Genomic DNA, 25756 nt, shown 5'->3' on the forward strand with positions numbered 1-25756 from the left:
TTTCACAAGTTTCACCGAACACTGAGACATCCTCACAAACAGAACAAGCAAACACTCCGGTGTCACTGATAACTGAATCGTCATCAAAAACAGAACCAACAATGACACAGTTGTCATCCAGAACGGAATCTTCACCAGAAACTGCTTCCACAACATCACCAATGTCATCAATGACGGATAATTCATCAGGAACCCATCCAACAATAACAAACATATCAATAACAACTGAAGCCTCATCAGAAATGCATTCCACACCAACACAAGTGTCAGCAACAACAATGTCTTCACCAGAGACACATTCAACAACAATACAACCATCATCAATAGCAGAATCCTCGTCAGAAACCCATTCAACACCACATGGCCCATCAATAAGTGCATCTACATTAGAAACCAGTCAAACATCAGTGCAAAATTCATCCATACCAGAGTCTTCTTTACAATCCCATCCAGCAATGACACAAGTATCCTCAGAAACTGAGTCTCCTTCAGAAACCAGTCCAGTAACCTCACAACTGTCATCTGTAGCTGAATCTTCAGCCGAAACACAGCCAACAAACACACCAATATCATTGGTAACTGAACCTTCATCAGCAAGACATACAGAAATGACACAAGTATCGCTGCTAACTGGGTCCTCAGTTGAAACCACTGCAACAGGAACAGAAAAGTCATCAATGACTGAGACTTCCTCAGAAACCAGTTCCACAACAGCAAATGTGTCGTCTGTAACTCAGTCTTCATCAGAGCATCAGCCAACCATTTCACAAGTTTCATCGATCACTGAAACGTCCTCACAAACAGAACAAGCAAACACTCCAGTTTCACTGATGACTGAATCGTCATCAAAAACAGAACCAACAATGACACAGTTGTCATCCAGAACCGAATCTTCACCACAGCCTGCTTTCCCAACATCACCAATGTCATCAATGACGGAGCATTCATCAGAAACCCATCCAACAATAACAAACATATCAAGAACAACTGAAGCCACATCAGAAATGCATTCCACACCAACACAAGTGTCAGCAACAACAATGTCTTCACCAGAGACACATTCAACAACAATACAACCATCATCAATAGCAGAATCCTCGTCAGAAACCCATTCAACACCACATGGCCCATCAATAAGTGCTTCTACATTAGAAACCAGTCAATCATCAGTGCAAATTTCATCCATAACTGAGTCTTCTTCACAATCCCATCCAACAGTGACACAAGTATCCTCGGAAACTGAGACTCCTTCAGAAACCAGCCCAGTAACCTCACAACTGTCATCTGTAGCTGAATCTTCAGCCGAAACACAGCCAACAAACACACCAGTATCATTGGTAACTGAACCTTCATCAGCAAGACATACAGAAATGACACAAGTTTTGCCGCTAACTGGGTCCTCAGTTGAAACCACTGCAACAGGAACAGAAAAGTCATCAATGACTGAGATTTCCTCAGAAACCAGTTCCACAACAGCAAATGTGTCGTCTGTAACTCAGTCTTCACCAGAGCATCAGCCAACCATTTCACAAGTTTCACCGAACACTGAGACTTCCTCACAAACAGAACAAGCAAACACTCCAGTGTCACTGATAACTGAATCGTCATCAAAAACAGAACCAACAATGACACAGTTGTCATCCAGAACCGAATCTTCACCACAGCCTGCTTTCCCAACATCACCAATGTCATCAATGACGGAGCATTCATCAGGAACCCATCCAACAATAACAAACATATCAAGAACAACTGAAGCCTCATCAGAAATGCATTCCACACCAACACAAGTGTCAGCAACAACAATGTCTTCACCAGAGACACATTCAACAACAATACAACCATCATCAATAGCAGAATCCTCGTCAGAAACCCATTCAACACCACATGGCCCATCAATAAGTGCATCTACATTAGAAACCAGTCAAACATCAGTGCAAAATTCATCCATAACTGAGTCTTCTTCACAATCCCATCCAACAGTGACACAAGTATCCTCAGAAACTGAGTCTCCTTCAGAAACCAGTCCAGTAACCTCACAACTGTCATCTGTAGCTGAATCTTCAGCCGAAACACAGCCAACAAACACACCAGTATCATTGGTAACTGAACGTTCATCAGCAAGACATACAGAAATGACACAAGTATCGCCGCTAACTGGGTCCTCAGTTGAAACCACTGCAACAGGAACAGAAAAGTCATCAATGACTGAGATTTCCCCAGAAACCATTTCCACAACAGCAAATGTGTCGTCTGTAACTCAGTCTTCATCAGAGCATCAGCCAACCATTTCACAAGTTTCACCGAACACTGAAACGTCCTCACAAACAGAACAAGCAAACACTCCAGTGTCACTGATGACTGAATCGTCATCAAAAACAGAACCAACAATGACACAGTTGTCATCCAGAACCGAATCTTCACCACAGCCTGCTTTCCCAACATCACCAATGTCATCAATGACGGAGCATTCATCAGAAACCCATCCAACAATAACAAACATATCAATAACAACTGAAGCCACATCAGAATTGCATTCCACACCAACACAAGTGTCAGCAACAACAATGACTTTGCCAGAGACACATTCAACAACAATACAACCATCATCAATAGCAGAATACTCATCGGAAACCCATTCAACACCACATGGCCCATCAATAAGTGCTTCTACATTAGAGACTAGTCAAACATCAGTGCAAATTTCATCCATAACTGAGTCTTCTTCACAATCCCATCCAACAGTGACACAAGTATCCTCAGAAACTGAGACTCCTTCAGAAGCCAGTCCAGTAACCTCACAACTGTCATCTGTAGCTAAATCTTCAGCCGAAACACAGCCAACAAACACACCAGTATCATTGGTAACTGAACCTTCATCAGCAAGACATACAGAAATGACACAAGTATCGCCGCTACCTGGGTCCTCAGTTGAAACCACTGCAACAGGAACAGAAAAGTCATCAATGACTGAGATTTCCTCAGAAACCAGTTCCACAACAGCAAATGTGTCGTCTGTAACTCAGTCTTCACCAGAGCATCAGCCAACCATGTCACAAGTTTCACCGAACACTGAGACTTCCTCACAAACAGAACAAGCAAACACTCCGGTGTCACTGATGACTGAATCGTCATCAAAAACAGAACCAACAATGACACAGTTGTCATCCAGAACTGGATCTTCACCAGAAACTGCTTCCACATCATCACAAATGTCATCAATGACGGAGCATTCATCAGGAACCCATCCAACAATAACAAACATATCAATAACAACTGAAGCCTCATCAGAAATGCATTCCACACCAACACAAGTGTCAGCAACAACAATGTCTTCACCAGAGACACATTCAACAACAATACAACCATCATCAATAGCAGAATCCTCGTCAGAAACCCATTCAACACCACATGGCCCATCAATAAGTGCTTCTACATTAGAAACCAGTCAATCATCAGTGCAAATTTCATCCATAACTGAGTCTTCTTCACAATCCCATCCAACAGTGACACAAGTATCCTCAGAAACTGAGACTCCTTCAGAAACCAGCCCAGTAACCTCACAACTGTCATCTGTAGCTGAATCTTCAGCCGAAACACAGCCAACAAACACACCAGTATCATTGGTAACTGAACCTTCATCAGCAACACATACAGAAATGACACAAGTTTTGCCGCTAACTGGGTCCTCAGTTGAAACCACTGCAACAGGAACAGAAAAGTCATCAATGACTGAGATTTCCTCAGAAACCAGTTCCACAACAGCAAATGTGTCGTCTGTAACTCAGTCGTCATCAGAGCATCAGCCAACCATTTCACAAGTTTCACCGAACACTGAGACTTCCTCACAAACAGAACAAGCAAACACTCCAGTGTCACTGATAACTGAATCGTCATCAAAAACAGAACCAACAATGACACAGTTGTCATCCAGAACCGAATCTTCACCACAGCCTGCTTTCCCAACATCACCAATGTCATCAATGACGGAGCATTCATCAGAAACCCATCCAACAATAACAAACATATCAAGAACAACTGAAGCCACATCAGAAATGCATTCCACACCAACACAAGTGTCAGCAACAAGAATGTCTTCACCAGAAACACATTCAACAACAATACAACCATCATCAATAGCAGAATCCTCATCAGAAATCCATTCAACACCACATGGCCCATCAATAAGTGCTTCTACATTAGAGACTAGTCAAACATCAGTGCAAATTTCATCCATAACTGAGTCTTCTTCACAATCCCATCCAACAGTGACACAAGTATCCTCAGAAACTGAGTCTCCTTCAGAAACCAGTCCATTAACCTCACAACTGTCACCTGTAGCTGAATCTTCAGCTGTAACCCACCCAGCAAACACACCAGTATCACTGGTAACTGAACCTTCATCTGCAACACATACAGAAATGACACAAGTATCATCGCTAACTGGGTCCTCAGTCGAAACTACAGCAACAGCAACACAAATGTCATCAATGACGGAGCATTCATCAGAAAGCCATCCAACAATAACAAACATATCAAGAACAACTGAAGCCACATCAGAAATGCATTCCACACCAACACAAGTGTCAGCAACAACAATGTCTTCACCAGAGACACATTCAACAACAATACAACCATCATCAATAGCAGAATCCTCGTCAGAAACCCATTCAACACCACATGGCCCATCAATAAGTGCATCTACATTAGAAACCAGTCAAACATCAGTGCAAATTTCATCCATAACTGAGTCTTCTTTACAATCCCATCCAACAGTGACACAAGTATCCTCAGAAACTGAGTCTCCTTCAGAAACCAGTCCAGTAACCTCACAACTGTCATCTGTAGCTGAATCTTCAGCCAAAACACAGCCAACAAACACACCAGTATCATTGGTAACTGAACGTTCATCAGCAACACATACAGAAATGACACAAGTATCGCCGCTAACTGGGTCCTCAGTTGAAACCACTGCAACAGGAACAGAAAAGTCATCAATGACTGAGATTTCCTCAGAAACCATTTCCACAACAGCAAATGTGTCGTCTGTAACTCAGTCTTCATCAGAGCATCAGCCAACCATTTCACAAGTTTCATCGATCACTGAAACGTCCTCACAAACAGAACAAGCAAACACTCCAGTGTCACTGATAACTGAATCGTCATCAAAAACAGAACCAACAATGACACAGTTGTCATCCAGAACCGAATCTTCACCACAGCCTGCTTTCCCAACATCACCAATGTCATCAATGACGGAGCATTCATCAGAAACCCATCCAACAATAACAAACATATCAAGAACAACTGAAGCCTCATCAGAAATGCATTCCACACCAACACAAGTGTCAGCAACAACAATGACTTTGCCAGAGACACATTCAACAACAATACAACCATCATCAATAGCAGAATCCTCATCGGAAACCCATTCAACACCACATGGCCCATCAATAAGTGCTTCTACATTAGAGACTAGTCAAACATCAGTGCAAATTTCATCCATAACTGAGTCTTCTTCACAATCCCATCCAACAGTGACACAAGTATCCTCAGAAACTGAGACTCCTTCAGAAGCCAGTCCAGTAACCTCACAACTGTCATCTGTAGCTGAATCTTCAGCAGAAACACAGCCAACAAACACACCAGTATCATTGGTAACTGAACCTTCATCAGCAACACATACAGAAATGACACAAGTATCGCCGCTAACTGGGTCCTCAGTTGAAACCACTGCAACAGGAACAGAAAAGTCATCAATGACTGAGATTTCCACAGAAACCATTTCCACAACAGCAAATGTGTCGTCTGTATCTCAGTCTTCATCAGAGCATCAGCCAACCATTTCACAAGTTTCACCGATCACTGAGACTTCCTCACAAACAGAACAAGCAAACACTCCGGTGTCACTGATAACTGAATCGTCATCAAAAACAGAACCAACAATGACACAGTTGTCATCCAGAACTGGATCTTCACCAGAAACTGCTTCCACAACATCACCAATGTCATCAATGACGGAGCATCCATCAGAAACCCATCCAACAATAACAAACATATCAAGAACAACTGAAGCCTCATCAAAAATGCATTCCACACCAACACAAGTGTCAGCAACAACAATGTCTTCACCAGAAACACATTCAACAACAATACAACCATCATCAATAGCAGAATCCTCATCGGAAACCCATTCAACACCACATGGCCCATCAATAAGTGCTTCTACATTAGAGACTAGTCAAACATCAGTGCTAATTTCATCCATAACTGAGTCTTCTTCACAATCCCATCCAACAATGATACAAGTATCCTCAGAAACTGAGTCTCCTTCAGAAACCAGTCCAATAACCTCACAACTGTCACCTGTAGCTGAATCTTCAGCCGAAACACAGCCAACAAACACACCAGTATCATTGGTAACTGAACCTTCATCAGCAAGACATACAGAAATGACACAAGTATCGCCGCTAACTGGGTCCTCAGTTGAAACCACTGCAACAGGAACAGAAAAGTCATCAATGACTGAGATTTCCCCAGAAACCATTTCCACAACAGCAAATGTGTCGTCTGTAACTCAGTCTTCATCAGAGCATCAGCCAACCATTTCACAAGTTTCACCGAACACTGAGACATCCTCACAAACAGAACAAGCAAACACTCCGGTGTCACTGATAACTGAATCGTCATCAAAAACAGAACCAACAATGACACAGTTGTCATCCAGAACGGAATCTTCACCAGAAACTGCTTCCACAACATCACCAATGTCATCAATGACGGATAATTCATCAGGAACCCATCCAACAATAACAAACATATCAATAACAACTGAAGCCTCATCAGAAATGCATTCCACACCAACACAAGTGTCAGCAACAACAATGTCTTCACCAGAGACACATTCAACAACAATACAACCATCATCAATAGCAGAATCCTCGTCAGAAACCCATTCAACACCACATGGCCCATCAATAAGTGCATCTACATTAGAAACCAGTCAAACATCAGTGCAAAATTCATCCATACCAGAGTCTTCTTTACAATCCCATCCAGCAATGACACAAGTATCCTCAGAAACTGAGTCTCCTTCAGAAACCAGTCCAGTAACCTCACAACTGTCATCTGTAGCTGAATCTTCAGCCGAAACACAGCCAACAAACACACCAATATCATTGGTAACTGAACCTTCATCAGCAAGACATACAGAAATGACACAAGTATCGCTGCTAACTGGGTCCTCAGTTGAAACCACTGCAACAGGAACAGAAAAGTCATCAATGACTGAGACTTCCTCAGAAACCAGTTCCACAACAGCAAATGTGTCGTCTGTAACTCAGTCTTCATCAGAGCATCAGCCAACCATTTCACAAGTTTCATCGATCACTGAAACGTCCTCACAAACAGAACAAGCAAACACTCCAGTTTCACTGATGACTGAATCGTCATCAAAAACAGAACCAACAATGACACAGTTGTCATCCAGAACCGAATCTTCACCACAGCCTGCTTTCCCAACATCACCAATGTCATCAATGACGGAGCATTCATCAGAAACCCATCCAACAATAACAAACATATCAAGAACAACTGAAGCCACATCAGAAATGCATTCCACACCAACACAAGTGTCAGCAACAACAATGTCTTCACCAGAGACACATTCAACAACAATACAACCATCATCAATAGCAGAATCCTCGTCAGAAACCCATTCAACACCACATGGCCCATCAATAAGTGCTTCTACATTAGAAACCAGTCAATCATCAGTGCAAATTTCATCCATAACTGAGTCTTCTTCACAATCCCATCCAACAGTGACACAAGTATCCTCGGAAACTGAGACTCCTTCAGAAACCAGCCCAGTAACCTCACAACTGTCATCTGTAGCTGAATCTTCAGCCGAAACACAGCCAACAAACACACCAGTATCATTGGTAACTGAACCTTCATCAGCAAGACATACAGAAATGACACAAGTTTTGCCGCTAACTGGGTCCTCAGTTGAAACCACTGCAACAGGAACAGAAAAGTCATCAATGACTGAGATTTCCTCAGAAACCAGTTCCACAACAGCAAATGTGTCGTCTGTAACTCAGTCTTCACCAGAGCATCAGCCAACCATTTCACAAGTTTCACCGAACACTGAGACTTCCTCACAAACAGAACAAGCAAACACTCCAGTGTCACTGATAACTGAATCGTCATCAAAAACAGAACCAACAATGACACAGTTGTCATCCAGAACCGAATCTTCACCACAGCCTGCTTTCCCAACATCACCAATGTCATCAATGACGGAGCATTCATCAGGAACCCATCCAACAATAACAAACATATCAAGAACAACTGAAGCCTCATCAGAAATGCATTCCACACCAACACAAGTGTCAGCAACAAGAATGTCTTCACCAGAAACACATTCAACAACAATACAACCATCATCAATAGCAGAATCCTCATCAGAAACCCATTCAACACCACATGGCCCATCAATAAGTGCATCTACATTAGAAACCAGTCAAACATCAGTGCAAATTTCATCCATAACTGAGTCTTCTTTACAATCCCATCCAACAGTGACACAAGTATCCTCAGAAACTGAGTCTCCTTCAGAAACCAGTCCAGTAACCTCACAACTGTCACCTGTAGCTGAATCTTCAGCTTTAACCCACCCAGCAAACACACCAGTATCACTGGTAACTGAACCTTCATCTGCAACACATACAGAAATGACACAAGTATCATCGCTAACTGGGTCCTCAGTCGAAACTACAGCAACAGCAACACAAATGTCATCAATGACGGAGCATTCATCAGAAAGCCATCCAACAATAACAAACATATCAAGAACAACTGAAGCCACATCAGAAATGCATTCCACACCAACACAAGTGTCAGCAACAACAATGTCTTCACCAGAGACACATTCAACAACAATACAACCATCATCAATAGCAGAATCCTCGTCAGAAACCCATTCAACACCACATGGCCCATCAATAAGTGCATCTACATTAGAAACCAGTCAAACATCAGTGCAAAATTCATCCATACCGGAGTCTTCTTTACAATCCCATCCAACAATGACACAAGTATCCTCAGAAACTGAGTCTCCTTCAGAAACCAGTCCAGTAACCTCACAACTGTCACCTGTAGCTGAATCTTCAGCTGTAACCCACCCAGCAAACACAGCAGTATCACTGGTAACTGAACCTTCATCTGCAACACATACAGAAATGACACAAGTATCATCGCTAACTGGGTCCTCAGTCGAAACTACAGCAACAGCAACACAAATGTCATCAATGACGGAGCATTCATCAGAAAGCCATCCAACAATAACAAACATATCAAGAACAACTGAAGCCACATCAGAAATGCATTCCACACCAACACAAGTGTCAGCAACAACAATGTCTTCACCAGAGACACATTCAACAACAATACAACCATCATCAATAGCAGAATCCTCGTCAGAAACCCATTCAACACCACATGGCCCATCAATAAGTGCATCTACATTAGAAACCAGTCAAACATCAGTGCAAAATTCATCCATACCGGAGTCTTCTTTACAATCCCATCCAACAATGACACAAGTATCCTCAGAAACTGAGTCTCCTTCAGAAACCAGTCCAGTAACCTCACAACTGTCATCTGTAGCTGAATCTTCAGCCGAAACACAGCCAACAAACACACCAGTATCATTGGTAACTGAACCTTCATCAGCAAGACATACAGAAATGACACAAGTATCGCCGCTAACTGGGTCCTCAGTTGAAAGCACTGCAACAGGAACAGAAAAGTCATCAATGACTGAGATTTCCTCAGAAACCATTTCCACAACAGCAAATGTGTCGTCTGTAACTCAGTCTTCATCAGAGCATCAGCCAACCATTTTACAAGTTTCACCGAACACTGAGACATCCTCACAAACAGAACAAGCAAACACTCCAGTTTCACTGATAACTGAATCGTCATCAAAAACAGAACCAACAATGACACAGTTGTCATCCAGAACCGAATCTTCACCACAGCCTGCTTTCCCAACATCACCAATGTCATCAATGACGGAGCATTCATCAGAAACCCATCCAACAATAACAAACATATCAAGAACAACTGAAGCCACATCAGAAATGCATTCCACACCAACACAAGTGTCAGCAACAACAATGTCTTCACCAGAGACACATTCAACAACAATACAACCATCATCAATAGCAGAATCCTCATCAGAAACCCTTTCAACACCACATGGATCATCAATAAGTGCTTCTACATCAGAAATCAGTCATACACCAGCAACACTGTCATCTGTACCTCAGTCGCCTTCACAATCCCATCCAACTGTGACACAAGTATCATCACAAACTGGGTCTCCTTCAGAAACCAGTCCAGTCACCACACAACTATCATCTGTAGCTGAATCTTCAGCAGAAACGCAGCCAATAAACACACCAGTATCATTGAAATCTGAATTTTCTTCATCAACGCGTACAAAAATGACACAAGTATCATTGGTCACTGAATCCTCTGAAGTGAGCACTCCAACAGCAGCACGAGTGTCATCTATAACTGAGAATTCACCAGAACCCAGTCCAACAACAACACACACATCTTTATCTCAGTCTTCTTCACAATCCCATCCAATCGTGACACAAGTATCATCACAAACTGAATTTGCTTCAGAAACCAGTTCTGGAAGCTCACAGCTGTCATCAGTAACAAATTATTCCTCACAATCCCATCCAACAATGACACGCGGATCATCAAAAACTGCAATGGCAACGCAAGTACCTTCAACACCTGAGTCTTCATCAGAAATGCAAACACCTTCAACACTGTTGTCCTCAGTGACGGAGACCTCATTTCAAACCGATCTAGCATCAACAAATGTATCAGCTGGCACCACGAGTTCATCTGAAACAGGTACACTGCCATCACATGTCTCATCAGTGTCTGAGGCTTCATCGGAACAACATCAAACTACAATTCTACCATTCATCACTGAGAATTCAGCACACACAATGCCACACTCTGTACAAATATCATTAATCACTGAGACTTCATCAGTAGCCAATCGGATGACAACGCAAGTAGCATCCAACAGTGCTTCTTCATCAGAGAATCTACCTACACACTCACAAATATCCTCAGTACCTCAGACTGTATCTGCACCCCATGATGTTTCAATACAGGAGAGTACATCACATACCACAGCAATACCCATTCAACCAACAGTGACCTCAGCAGGTGTCTATGTCAAATCTACACAAGTAGCATCCATCACAGCAACTAAAATTTCAAGCTCTGTTTCATCATCAAGATCATTTTCTTCTGGTTTCACTTCAAAGCAACTGCCAATTGTTACTGAGCAATTTTCTCCCTCTGCTTTTCAATCAACTATAACATCTGAAGCCACATTCCCATCTCAGCAACCTTCCACTGCAGTGACCAGCACCTCATCCAATGTCACTGCTAATATGGCTACTTCACATTCTTCAACCTCCCCCTTTGATTCAACTATTGGCAGCCAAAAACCTTCTTCCATGCCTATTTCAGTCTTCCCGGCTCACAGAACCAGCCCATCTCAATCACATTTGATGACCACCCCAAAGGAAGGCTCTTCCCTAGCCCAATCGACATCACACAGTGTTTCTGTACCTCAAAGATCCACCAGTTCCAAGCCGAAAGAAAGCACTCAGTCTCAGCCTGATAGATCTTCTACCAAACCCCTTATTTCATCCACCACGCTCAAAAAGAAAAGATCAACAACTTTGTATCCATCCGTTGAAACTACTTCAGCTCAAATTCATCCTGTCAGCTCTGCTAATTCTACATTGCCAATTACATCTCATCCAATGCCCACAAACTCTACTTTGTCTCCAACAATGGACTACTGTAGCAAATGCACATGCCTAAATGGAGGAATGTGTAATTCAAGTGCTACAACAGAAGATCATTGTGTGTGCCATTGTCCGCCATTTACTTTTGGAGAACATTGTCAAAATGGAGACAATAACACCCATGCTTTGCTAAGTATGTTGCTATTGCTACAAATTGTGGGATTTCACTGTTTTGATTCTGTTGTTTTTTTATATTCTGACAGTGGAACATGTAACAGGCATTTAATCTGATAGATGAGTTGCTAACTATACTTATAGGATAACCTTGGAGCAATATAACTGTCTCAATGCTTCTGCAGTAGGGAGGGCCAAATTCAGCCAACTGAATTGCTTTTAGTTGCTGTCTGATGATCTTTGCTACGCTCTGTATGTGTGGATGTCAGGAATGCTGAGGATTGGATTTGTGATATTGCCCATTGTCCAATATCATTAATTGGGCTCACAAATGAAGAACAGGGGCTGGATTCTCCGCACCCCGATGCTGAAATCGCGACCGGCGCGGGGGCGGAGAATCCATCTTCCCGCACGGAATCGGGACCGGTTCCCCGATTCTGCGGGTCCCGAATGGCGGCATACTCAGACTTACCTGGGGCCATTGCTGGAGACCCACTCCGCCATCGACCGGCCGAAGTCCTGACGGCGTGGATCTAATGTGGTCTAGCCGGTTGGAAAACTAGCGTGGCGGCTGCACTCAGACCTGGTCTGGGGCGGGCCGATCGGAGGGCAGGGGGGCCTTTTACGCGGCCAGGAAATGTTTGTGCGGGTAGACAGGGTCGGGTACGTGGCCGATCGGGGGGGTCAATTTTCAGGGTCCGGCTCCGCGGTCCGAGTCCACCATGGAGGTGGCGCGGCCGCTAGAGGCCGCCGCCATGCGCATGCTCGGCCTCCGACCCGGAAGTGCGGGGCACCCATATCTTCAGCAAAAGCTGCTAGATTTACACTGGGTCCGTGCTAGCCCCCTGCAGGGCTGGGAATATGTGGCCCTTTCACGGCAGTTGTTCTGGTGTGCAAGTCCACAGTTTTGACGCCGGCCTGGGGACATAGTCCCAATAACGGAGAATTTAGCCCCAGGTCTTTCAGTAAGTAATGTTGGAGGTGTAGCCCATCCCAAGATAAAGGGTGTGGCAAAGGAGAGGACATTGAAGGTGGAATTTTCCATTCCCTCCACTGGTGGGAATCGTGGCAGACAGGGACTAGATTTGGCATACCTGCCGGTGGGTAATTAGTTTGGAATTTTGTTCTTACAACTTCAATGGTGGGTTAAAGACGGGTCGGATTTCTCACTGATCTATGTCGGGAGCCACACTTCCATTCCTTTGCATCTCATGAATGTTCATTAAAATGTTACCTGGCTGGAATCACGTTTCCCCGCCAAATGTAGTGCCCCACAAACAGATAATTAGAATGGCCTCTTTTGACAGTGTTTAAGTGGTGTGTATTTGGCTAGCTTCACTTCATCAAAGACTTTGATGTATGTAGATGCTGCTTTTGCGCACCTTTAAGTGTGTTGCTGAGAGAGTGTGCCTGCCTCACAAGCGGCACCAAGACTCGACACAGGAGGCAATACAGCGGGGGGGGGGGGGGGGGGGCAGTGGGGGGAGGGGGGGACACTGGAGATGGGAACACTGAGGCAGGATTGGGGGTTGGGTGTGACAGGGGAGGAAAGGAGCTGGACAAAGGCAGGACTCGGAGCTGGTCAATGAACGGAGTTGACTAATGAAGGGAAGAGTAAGACTGCCGATGGAAGAGTCAGAGACGATCCTGGTTCCATGGCCGCAATGTTCTTTTTATAATTTACAGTACCCAATACTTTTTTTTCTAATTAAGGGTCAATTTAGCTTGGCCAATTCCCTGCACATCTTTTTGGGTTTTGGGGGCGAGGCCCCCGCAGAACGTGGAGAATGTGCAAACTCCACCAGGACATTGACCCGGGGCCGGGATCGAACCCAGGTATCAGCGCCGTGAGGCAGCAGTGCTAAGCACTGTGCCACTGTGCGCCCATAAGTTACTGCACTGTTAAGGGTATGTCAAACAGAATGACCTGGGGCTGAAGCTGCGCTGTCAGATTGAAAGGACTGTCGTGGGGCTGTACTTGGTAAGTTAGAGGCCTCTGCAGAGCATGTATGGCTTGGTCTTGTCTAGTACAGGGGAAGACCTCTCTGAGCAGTGACGGTCATGCACAGCAGAGTGTCCAGGTCATGGTCAGTCACCTAACAGTTTTGGTCTTGGGAGTTAGAGGCATGGTACTGTGAGGTAGATGGTACAGTCAGGGCATCTCCAGCCTATAAGTTGGGACATGAAAGGTCATGAGGGCATATTGCACGTCCTCTTGGAGTGGGAGGGTTGTGTTGCCATTAAAAGGGCAATCACCATGTGGTGATTGTTCCTTTAACGGCAAACCAGCAGAGTAAGGGTCACATGACCTGTGTTAATTTTTAAAAAAAAATTTAGAGTACCCACTTCATTTTTTCCAATTAAGGGGCAATTTAGCGTGGCCAATCCACCTAGCCTGCACATCTTTGGGTTGTGGGGGCAAAACCCACACAGACATGGGGAGAATGTGTAAACTCCACACGGACAGTGACCAGAGCCGGGATCGAACCTGGGACCTCGGCGCCGTGAGGCAGCAATGCTAACCATTGCGCCACTGTGCTGCCCCACATGAGCTGTGTTGCCCTTAAAGGGACAATCACCACAGGGGACTTAGAAGGTAAGAGTACAGGTGGCCTCAAAAAGGGATGAGGTCAGATCGGCAAAGAGCACAATTAGCCATAAGGTATGTAATTTAGCAGACTAGTGACCTCCGAAGATACGTTTCCGATGTTTGGACCAATGAGGCGGGACTCTCCAACTTTCACCATCGAGGGTGTCCCACATCCTGGTTGTTTGCTATGCCCTGAACAACTTACACTGCAAAGGGCAATGTTTTGCCACAGGGAGACATGGATGAGCAAAATGTCCCCTCAGATCAGGAGAACATTGAATTCAAAGCGAGCGAGGATTCAGACGAGCCACGTGGGGAGACCATTGCATGGGAATGACATGGAAGATGTGGTCATCACAGCTTCATATCTACGAGATTGCAGGAGGAATAAGGTGAAGACAAGTTGTAATGAACACAGTTGTCTTCATGATTTGAAGCAGGGGACACATCAACACTTTCACTGTCATCTTCAACATGCCAAGAAAGAAGGCAGCAGGTGGCGCAGTGGTTAGCATTGCTGCCTCATGGCACCGAGGTCCCAGTTTCGATCCCGGCTCTGGCTCACTGTCAGTATGGAGTTTACACATTCTCCCCGTGTTTGCGTGGGTTTCGTCCCCACATCCCAAAGATGTGCAAATTTACTAACGTGGCCAAATTGCCCCTTAATTGGAAATAATGAATTGGGGTCTTCCAGTGGTGGGAGGTGGATTCAATGGGAAATCCTATTGACAGTAGCGCGACCAGAAGATCCTGTCGTCGGTCAATGGCGGGCTGCGTCCCACCACTGAGAAACATGAGGTGGGGGGAAGGCGGAAACTCACCCAAGAGTCTCCAGAATGGAAAATTCCACCCAGAAATAAAAACTTGAAGTCAGCTGAGCCGTTCATTAATGAATGTTCCAATTTGTGTGTTGGTCAGTGACATTAATACAATGCCCTTATGCCTTGCCTGTTCCCCTCCTGCTTCAGGCCCAAACACACCACAGAGGGAAGTCAGTTTGTCATTCTGGATAAACAAGACCTGGGATAAAATGCTGGAAAATACCACATCTGCGGCCTATAAAAATCTCACTGGTTCCCTAACTTCATTGGTGAGTCTCGATATGTGTTGCAAATAGATTCACCAATATTTCTTGCAAATATATACAGATATATATGAATAAAATTTTGTAAAGAGATGCTATTTGTAACTCAGTGACCAGGTTTAACTTGGATGACATTGTCATGTTACATTGTTCAGAAAAATTAAGCATGACAGCTACTTCTCTTAAAAAAACTGCCCCTTGAGAATAAACATCTTAAATAATAATCATTATCACTAAACTTTATATTAAACTGCAAACAGCAGTCGTGATTCCTAAAAACTTTTCAAACTTAACCTGTTAGTAAATCTGTTGTTTGTTTCTAGGCTTAGATAGTTGTCTGTCATTCCATGAACCATTATAGCATTCATCTTGTGACTCATTCCCAAGTATCCATTATTCTACATATAAACCATACTAATTGTTCAATTACACCCTATCCTGTAGCTCACACCTAGCTATCTGTTCTTCTGTATGAAATCCACCTGAGCTCTGGGTTTAGATTCCAACATGTAACTCATTGCCAGGAATTTATTCTTCAGTACGTCCTGAAATTTTGGTTAAATTCCAGCTTGTAACCCACTCCCAGGTATCTGCTATATATAAAACACCCAAACCCCTTAAATTTTTCACATACTCTTGGTTATCTGCAATTTTCGTTTTGGTAGAAAAAATTTGAATGCCGATTACAGGGTCAACGGCAGGGTTCTGAGGAATGTGGAGGAACAGAGAGATCTTGGGGTTCATGTCCACAGATCTCTGAAGGTTGCCACTCAAGTGGATAGAGCCGTGAAGAAGGCATATAGTGTGTTAGCGTTTATTAACAGGGGGTTTGAGTTTAAGAGCCGTGGGGTTAAGCTGCAACTATACATGACCCTGGTGAGACTACATTTGGAGTATTGTGTGCAGTTCTGGTCACCTCACTATAGGAAGGATGTGGAAGCATTGGAAAGGGTGCAAAGGAGATTTACCAGGATGCTGCCTGGTTTGCAGGATAGGTCTAATGAGGAAAGGTTGAGGGAGCTAGGGCTTTTCTCTTTGGAGCGGAGGAGGATGAGAGGCGACTTAATAGAGGTCTATAAGATGATGAGGGGGATAAATAGAGTGGACGTTCAGAGACTATTTCCTCGGGTGGATGTAGCTGTTACAAGGGGGCATAACTATAAGGTTCAGGGTGGGAGATATAGGAGGGATGTCCGAGGTAGGTTCTTTACTCAGAGAGTGGTTAGGGTGTGGAATGGACTGCCTGCTGTGATAGTGGAGTCGGACACTTTAGGAACTTACAAGCGGTTATTGGATAGGCACATGGAGCACACCAGAATGACAGGGAGTGGGATAGCTTGATCTTGGTTTCGAACAATGCTCGGCACGACATCGAGGGCCGAAGGGCCTGTTCTGTGCTGTACTGTTCTATGTTCTATGTTCTGTGTTCTATGTTAATTCTGTTATTCTGCTATTCTATTTGCAATCTATATAAATGATCTGCAAGCAGAGACAGAGTGTAACATAGCAAAATTTGCGGATGATGCTAAAATAGGTGGGAAAGCAGACAGTGAAGAGGAGAACAAAAATTTACAGATGGATATAGATAGGCCAGGAGATTGGGCCAAAATTTGGCAGATGGAGTTTAATGTCGATAAGCGTGAGGTTATCCATTTTGGACGAAAAAACAGAAAGTCAAATTATTATCGAATTGTTAAGAAGATTCAAAATGCCTCTGGGCAGAGGGATCTGGGTGCCTTTGTTCATGAATTGCAGAAAGTCGGTTTGCAGGTATAGCATGTAATTAAAAAGGCAAAAGGGATATTAGCGTTTATTGCAAAAGGACTGGAATATAAAAGTAGAGAAGTGTTGTTGCAATTATGTAGGGTGTTGGTGAGACCACATCTGGAGTATTGTGTCCAGTTTTGGTCTCCGTATTTGAGGAAGGATGCGGTGGCATTGGAGGAAGTTCAGGGGAGGTTCACCAGGTTGATTCCGGGGATGAAGGGGTTGACGTATGAGGAGAGATTAAACAGTTTGGGCTTATACTCTCTGGAGTTTAGAAGGACGAGAGGGGATTGTTATGGGCCAGGGTTTAGAGAACCCGAAAGTGTATCATGGAGTTCACTTGACCCACAACTTTTAATAGATTGTGGTGTGGTACAGCAGAAATGGAAAAGTATTTTTTAAAAGCAAAACAACGTTTATTCTATGAACTCAAGTTAACCTTTATAAAACATACAGTGAACATTTTAGCAACCATCAATTCAAATACAACCCCCAAAGAATACAACACTAAGTAATGCGTACGCTGTCCTTTTAACATCCAGAAGACTTACAAAAAACATAACCTTTAACAGAAGCACATCAGGTTAAAGCCATTACTGAGAACATTTATAATTCTGAATTCACCAAATGATCAAGAGATAGTCTTTTCATGGCAGAGAGAACAGCAGTACACTGCTTTGTCTGGCTTCAGCTCCAACACTGAAAACAAAACCAAAAAGACACAGACACACCCAAGCTTTTCTCAAAGTGAAACTAAAAAGTAGAGCCAGAGCTTAGCTCCACCCACACTCTGATATCACTGCAGTAACATGAGCAGCCAAACACTTCTTAAAGTGACATTCGCATGACTGGATCTGATCGAGGTATATAAAAGACTAGAAGGGATTGATAAAGTAAATGTAGACCAAATGTTCCCCCTTGTGGGGCAATCTAGAAAGAGAGGTCATGGTTTTAGGTTGAAAGGCAGTAGATTTCGAACTGAGATGAGGAGGAACTGCTTCTCGCAGAGGGTGGTGAATTTGTGGAGCTCGGTGCCTCATATTGTGGTGGAATCGGAGTCGTTAAAAGGTTTCAAGAAGGAGAGAGATATATTTCTGATTTTAAAAATCAGGTTAAAGGGATATGGGGAACAGGTGGGGAGGTGGAATTGAGACCAGGAAGTGATCAGACATGATGTGATTGAATGGTGGAGCAGGCTCGAAGGGCTCCTAATGCCTATGTTCTATATATAAACCATTCAAACAGAATACAGCACGTCACTCATTCCCGGGTATCTGCTATTCTCTACATAGACTACTCAAACCCTTCAATTAGAAGGGTTTCTGCTATTCTGTATATAAGGCACTTCAACTCTTCAATTAGATTATGTAACACACTCCCAGGTATCTGATGTTCTATACAGATAAAGTCCTCAAAGCCCCAGGTGACCATAGGCTGCTTTCCCCTTTGAGGGGGAGAGCTGACTGGTGGTGATTTAACCTGAGGATCACCACACCCCAGGCGAGGGGCAAGGTTGATAAGGCGGGACCTTCATGAATAACCTCGGGAGTAACGGTACGGGGATTGAACCTGCGCTGCTGGCCTCGATCTGTATCACAAACCAGCTGTCCAGCCACCTGAGCTAAACTGGCCACACAAATCCTTCAATTAGGTTGCAGCATGTAACTCACTCCCATATCCACTTTCTGTTTATATTTGTTTTCAAATTCAATCATCAATTACAATTCTTACAGTGTCAGTAGTTTTGTCAAATATTCATAGTTTTAATTGGAATTAATCTCTTTCTTTGTTTCTCACAGCTGACCCCACTGTACAAAAAGGCTTCACCGAGACACTTTCACAAAGTGGTAATAAATGAACTCAGGTATGTTTTGGAAAATCTTTTCAATTTTTCAGACAATGAGTTCCTCAGTGAAGTGCTTCCGATGGACTAACAAAGACCTAAACAAATTAACTAATATATCTACCAACTTCTGTAAGTTTCACTTCACAGTCCAATACTTTGTTTCATGTAAAGACCTAATTTAGAGAAGTTTATCTAGGCTCCTGCCTCAGTAAATAAAGGAAATGAATGACTCACTTCACATGCTGGAGGGTGCAAATTTGATTACCCATGTGCTAGATTTGTTGATCGGGGCTTGCTGCAGTTAGGTGAAACAATTAGTCTCAGTGTAGGGAGAAAATCAGCCGAGCTTCCTGCCCCGTACCTGTTTACCTCTCCCGAATACCTTGTGCACCCCTCTCTACTGCCTTGTGCACCCCTCTCGATTGCCTTGTGCACCATTCTCTACTGCATTGTGCACACCTCTCTACTGCCTTGTGCACCCCTCTCTACTGCCTTGTGCACCTATCTCTACTGCATTGTGCACCCTTCTCTACTGCCTTGTGCACCCCTCTCTACTGCCTTGTGCACCCCTCTCTACTGCCTTGTGCACCCCTCTCTACTGCCTTGTGCACCCCTCTCTACTGCCCTGTGCACCACTCTCTACTGCCTTGTGCACCACTCTCTACTGCCTTGTGCAGGCTTCTCTACTGCCTTGTGCACCCCCCTCTACTGCCTTGTGCACCCCTCTCTACTGCCTTGTGCACACCTCTCTACTGCCTTGTGCACTATTCTCTACTGCCTTGTGCACACCTCTCTATTGCCTTGTGCACCCCTCTCTACTGCCTTGTGCACCCCTCTCTACTGCCTTGTGCACTATTCTCTACAGCCTTGTGCACCCCTCTCTACTGCCTTGTGCACACCTCTCTACTGCCTTGTGCACACCTCTCTACTGCCTTGTGCGCACCTCTCTACTGCCTTGTGCGCACCTCTCTACTGCCTTGTGCACCCTTCTCTACTGCCTTGTGCACCCCTCTCTACTGCCTTGTGCATCCCTCTCTACTGCCTTGTGCACCATTCTCTACTGCCTTGTGCACCCTTCTCTATTGCCTTGTGCACCCCTCTCTACTGCCTTGTGCACACCTCTCTACTGCCTTGTGCACCCCTCTCTACTGCCTTGTGCACCACTCTCTACTGCCTTGTGCACCCCTCTCTACTGCCTTGTGCACCCCTCTCTACTACCTAGTGCACCCCTCTCTACTGCCTTGTGCACCCCTCTCTACTGCCTTGTGCACCGCTCTCTACTGCCTTGTGCACCCCTCTCTACTGCTGTGTACACCCCTCGCTACTGCCTTGTGCACCCCTCTCTACTGCCTTGTGCACCCCTCTCTACTGCCTTGTGCACCCCTCTCTACTGCCTTGTGCACACCCTTCTCTACTGCCTTGTGCATCCCTCTCTACTGCCTTGTGCACCCCTCTCTACTGCCTTGTGCACACCCTTCTCTACTGCCTTGTGCACCCCTCTCTACTGCCTTGTGCACCCCTCTCTACTGTCCTGTGCACCCCTCTCTACTACCTTGTGCACCCCTCTCTACTGCCTTGTGCACTATTCTCTACTGCCTTGTGCACCCCTCTCTACTGCCTTGTGCACCCCTCTCTACTACCTTGTGCACCACTCTCTACTGCCTTGTGCACCACTCTCTACTGCCTTGTGCACCCCTCTCTACTGCCTTGTGCACCACTCTCTACTGCCTTGTGCACCCCTCTCTACTGCCTTGTGCACCCCTCTCTACTGCCTTGTGCACCCCTCTCTACTGCCTTGTGCACCCCTCTCTACTGCCTTGTGCACCCCTCTCTACTGCCTTGTGCACACCTCTCTACTGCCTTGTGCACACCCTTCTCTACTGCCTTGTGCACCCCTCTCTATTGCCTTGTGCACCCCTCTCTACTGCCTTGTGCACCCCTCTCTACTGTCCTGTGCACCCCTCTCTACTGCCTTGTGCACCCCTCTCTACTGCCTTGTGCACCCCTCTCTACTGCTGTGTGCACCCCTCGCTACTGCCTTGTGCACCCCTCTCTACTGCCTTGTGCACCACTCTCTACTGCCTTGTGCACCCCTCTCTACTGCCTTGTGCACCCCTCTCTACTGCCTTGTGCACACCCTTCTCTACTGCCTTGTGCATCCCTCTCTACTGCCTTGTGCACCCCTCTCTACTGCCTTGTGCACACCCTTCTCTACTGCCTTGTGCACCCCTCTCTACTGCCTTGTGCACCCCTCTCTACTGTCCTGTGCACCCCTCTCTACTACCTTGTGCACCCCTCTCTACTGCCTTGTGCACTATTCTCTACTGCCTTGTGCACCCCTCTCTACTGCCTTGTGCACCCCTCTCTACTACCTTGTGCACCACTCTCTACTGCCTTGTGCACCACTCTCTACTGCCTTGTGCACCCCTCTCTACTGCCTTGTGCACCACTCTCTACTGCCTTGTGCACCCCTCTCTACTGCCTTGTGCACCCCTCTCTACTGCCTTGTGCACCCCTCTCTACTGCCTTGTGCACCCCTCTCTACTGCCTTGTGCACCCCTCTCTACTGCCTTGTGCACCCTTCTCAACTGCCTTGTGCACACCTCTCTACTGCCTTGTGCACCACTCTCTACTGCCTTGTGCACCCCTCTCTACTGCCTTGTGCACCGCTCTCTACTGCCTTGTTCACCCTTCTCTACCTCCTTGTGCACCCCTCTCTACTGCCTTGTGCACCCCTCTCTACTGCCTTGTGCACCCCTCTCTACTGCCTTGTGCACCCTTCTCAACTGCCTTGTGCACACCTCTCTACTGCCTTGTTCACCCTTCTCTACCTCCTTGTGCACCCCTCTCTATTGCCTTGTGCACCCCTCTCTACTGCCTTGTGCACCCTTCTGTACTGCCTTGTGCACCCCTCTCTACTGCCTTGTGCACCACTCTCTACTGCCTTGTGCACCCCTCTCTACTGCCTTGTGCACTATTCTCTACTGCCTTGTGCACCCCTCTCTACTGCCTTGTGCACCCCTCTCTACTACCTTGTGCACCACTCTCTACTGCCTTGTGCACCACTCTCTACTGCCTTGTGCACCCCTCTCTACTGCCTTGTGCACCACTCTCTACTGCCTTGTGCACCCCTCTCTACTGCCTTGTGCACCCCTCTCTACTGGCTTGTGCACCCCTCTCTACTGCCTTGTGCACCCCTCTCTACTGCCTTGTGCACCCCTCTCTACTGCCTTGTGCACCCTTCTCTACTGCCTTGTGCACACCTCTCTACTGCCTTGTGCACCCCTCTCTACTGCCTTGTGCACCCCTCTCTACTGCCTTGTGCACCCCTCTCTACTGCCTTGTGCACCCCTCTCTACTGCCTTGTGCACCCCTCTCTACTGCCTTGTGCACCCTTCTCAACTGCCTTGTGCACACCTCTCTACTGCCTTGTTCACCCTTCTCTACCTCCTTGTGCACCCCTCTCTATTGCCTTGTGCACCCCTCTCTACTGCCTTGTGCACCCTTCTGTACTGCCTTGTGCACACCTCTCTACTGCCTTGTGCACCCCTCTCTACTGCCTTGTGCACCCCTCTCTACTGCCTTGTGCACCACTCTCTACTGCCTTGTGCACCCCTCTCTACTGCCTTGTGCACTATTCTCTACTGCCTTGTGCACCCCTCTCTACTGCCTTGTGCACCCCTCTCTACTACCTTGTGCACCACTCTCTACTGCCTTGTGCACCACTCTCTACTGCCTTGTGCACCCCTCTCTATTGCCTTGTGCACCACTCTCTACTGCCTTGTGCACCCCTCTCTACTGCCTTGTGCACCCCTCTCTACTGGCTTGTGCACCCCTCTCTACTGCCTTGTGCACCCCTCTCTACTGCCTTGTGCACCCTTCTCAACTGCCTTGTGCACACCTCTCTACTGCCTTGTTCACCCTTCTCTACCTCCTTGTGCACCCCTCTCTATTGCCTTGTGCACCCCTCTCTACTGCCTTGTGCACCCTTCTCTACTGCCTTGTGCACACCTCTCTACTGCCTTGTGCACCCCTCTCTACTGCCTTGTGCACCCCTCTCTACTGCCTTGTGCACCCCTCTCTACTGCCTTGTGCACCCCTCTCTACTGCCTTGTGCACCATTCTCTACTGCCTTGTGCACCGCTCTCTACTGCCTTGTGCACCCCTCTCTACTACCTTGTGCACCCCTCTCTACTACCTTGTGCACCACTCTCTACTGCCTTGTGCACCCCTCTCTACTGCCTTGTGCACCCCTCTCTACTGCCTTGTGCCCACATTGGGTGCGGTTGGATTGGGCTCAATGGCACTCCTGTTAAACTTGGGATATTAGAGCCAGGGAGTCATATTTTACACATGAAGAGCCCAAGTCAGGGGAGATGACTGTAGGTGGTAGGTATAAGGGAGACAGATGATAGCAGGAAGAGGTATAAGACGGAAAAAAAGATTTACTTTCACATAGTTTTTCACAACCTCAGAACATCCCAAACTGTTTGCAACCAACTCTTTTGAAATATAAGGTTGGATTTTCATCACTGGAGTCAAGAAACTTCCAGGCTCTGCCAGCCCACCTTAGGAGAAGGTGGCCACAAAGATGGGATCTTCATTGCCAGAAGTTGGGTGCAGGCTAGAGTTGAGCCAGCCAACCTGGGGAAGAGGGCAGAGACAGTCACAGAAGCTGCTGGGTGCCGCGTTGGCCTGTTTAAAAAATCCTGCCTTGACAGTGTGGGACTTCGTCCTAGTTAAAAGTTAAACAAAACGTCATCATGCCCTCACCCCTCACACACACCCATGCATTCTCCATGCCTCGTGATCCTCACGCAACTTCAATGGCCCCTCATGCCTCCTTTGTCAAGGCAAGGACCCCATCACACACATACCCTATGGCCCCTCATGTGCCCATTTCCAAGTGATGGCACTCCACACCCCATGGCCCCTCATAACCTCTGTGCCAGGCTAGCACTCCTGCCTCTACCATGGCTCCTCATGCCCGCTATGCCATGCTATGGCACTTCCATGCCCATTGATCCACTATACGTTGTGTGGAACCAATGAACCCCAGAGTGATAGTGTGTAAAACAAAATGCTTAAAGTCATTCATTCATTACTTTCCACCAAGTTTTTAAAAAGTCATTTCACTACAATGGCAATAAAAGTGTCAATCATCCAGGCCCTTTGAAGTATCAAGAACAGAAACAGCTATCCCTTGAAACCACTTAACCTTGTGTAAAGAAACATTGTGAAATTAACATCGGAGATTAGAGCTGTCAATCAAATAATGCTTTCTCTAGGGCTCAGGTGTTCCCACAAGAATAATGGATTTCTGGGTACTCAGTCAAGTCTCATTGTGAAATAGGTCCTTCCTATCCACCTTATCTAAGCCCCTTATAATTTTATACAAATCAATGAACTCTCTCCTCAGCCTCCTGGGGGGGTGGGGGGCGGTGGCGTAGTGATATTGTCGCTGGACTAGTAAACCAAGGTGTTCTGGGGACCCAGGTTCAAATCCCACCACTACAGATGGTGAAATAATTTTACACAGAGGGTAGTGGGTGCCTGGAACTCGCTACCGGAGGAGGTGGTGGAAGCAGGGACGATAGTGACATTTAAGGGGCATCTTGACAAATACATGAGAATAGAGGGATACGGACCCAGGAAGTGTAGAAGATTGTAGTTTAGTCGGGCAGCATGGTCGGCACGGGCTTGGAGGGCCAAAGGGCCTTTTCATGTGCTGTACTTTTCTTTGTTCTTTGTTCTTTATCCGAAGAAAACAACGCCCAATCCAATCATTCTTCATAACTAAAGTTGTCTAGTCCTGGTGACAACATTGCCAACCTTCTCTGTACCCTCTCCAGTTTGACCTCATCCTTCCTGTAATGTGGTGAACAGAACTGTACATAGCACTCGAACTGTGGCCCAATTAACAATTTGTACACGTCCGGCATTCCTTACCTGCTCTTATATTCTATGTCTCGGCGGATAAAGGCAAATATCCCATGTGTCTTCTTAACCGCCTTTACCTGCCCTGTTATTTTCCAGACATGCTCTCCAAAGTCCCTCTGTTCTTCTACACTTCGAGGAATCCTACATTTATTGTTCATTCCCTTTGCTTGTTTGTTCTCTGCAAATGCATATCCTCAAACCTCCCTGGATTGAATTCCAGTTGCCACTTGGCACTCCGGCTTGGGTCACTGTCTGTGCGGAGTCTGCACATCCTCCCCGTGTGTGCATGGGTTTCCTCTGGGTGCTCCGGTTTCCTCCCACAGTCCAAAGATGTGCAGGTTGGGTGGATTGGCCATGATAAATTGCCCTTAGTGTCCAAAATAGCTCTTAGTGTTGGGTGGGGTTACTGGGTTATGGGGATAGGGTGGAGGTGTTGACCTTGCGTAGGGTGCTCTTTCCAAGTGCCGGTGCAGACTCGATGGGCCGAATGGCCTCCTTCT

General features: G+C 45.9%; 1 protein-coding gene across 1 annotated transcript in view; it reads left to right on the forward strand.

Annotated features, from left to right (window-relative positions):
* LOC140392653 (uncharacterized) overlaps positions 1-25756 on the forward strand; it is a 68960-nt gene that overhangs the window by 23841 nt on the left and 19363 nt on the right. Inside the window, exons 1-3 of the mRNA XM_072478132.1 lie at positions 1-12048; positions 15588-15709; positions 19270-19334. The exon at positions 1-12048 is cut by the window's left edge and continues 23841 nt beyond it. Coding sequence (XP_072334233.1) covers positions 1-12048; positions 15588-15709; positions 19270-19334 — 12235 coding nt within the window. The remainder of the gene's footprint in view (positions 12049-15587; positions 15710-19269; positions 19335-25756) is intronic.

The sequence above is a fragment of the Scyliorhinus torazame genome, chromosome 16 (genome assembly GCF_047496885.1).
Source record: "Scyliorhinus torazame isolate Kashiwa2021f chromosome 16, sScyTor2.1, whole genome shotgun sequence".
Taxonomy (NCBI): Eukaryota; Metazoa; Chordata; class Chondrichthyes; order Carcharhiniformes; family Scyliorhinidae; genus Scyliorhinus; species Scyliorhinus torazame.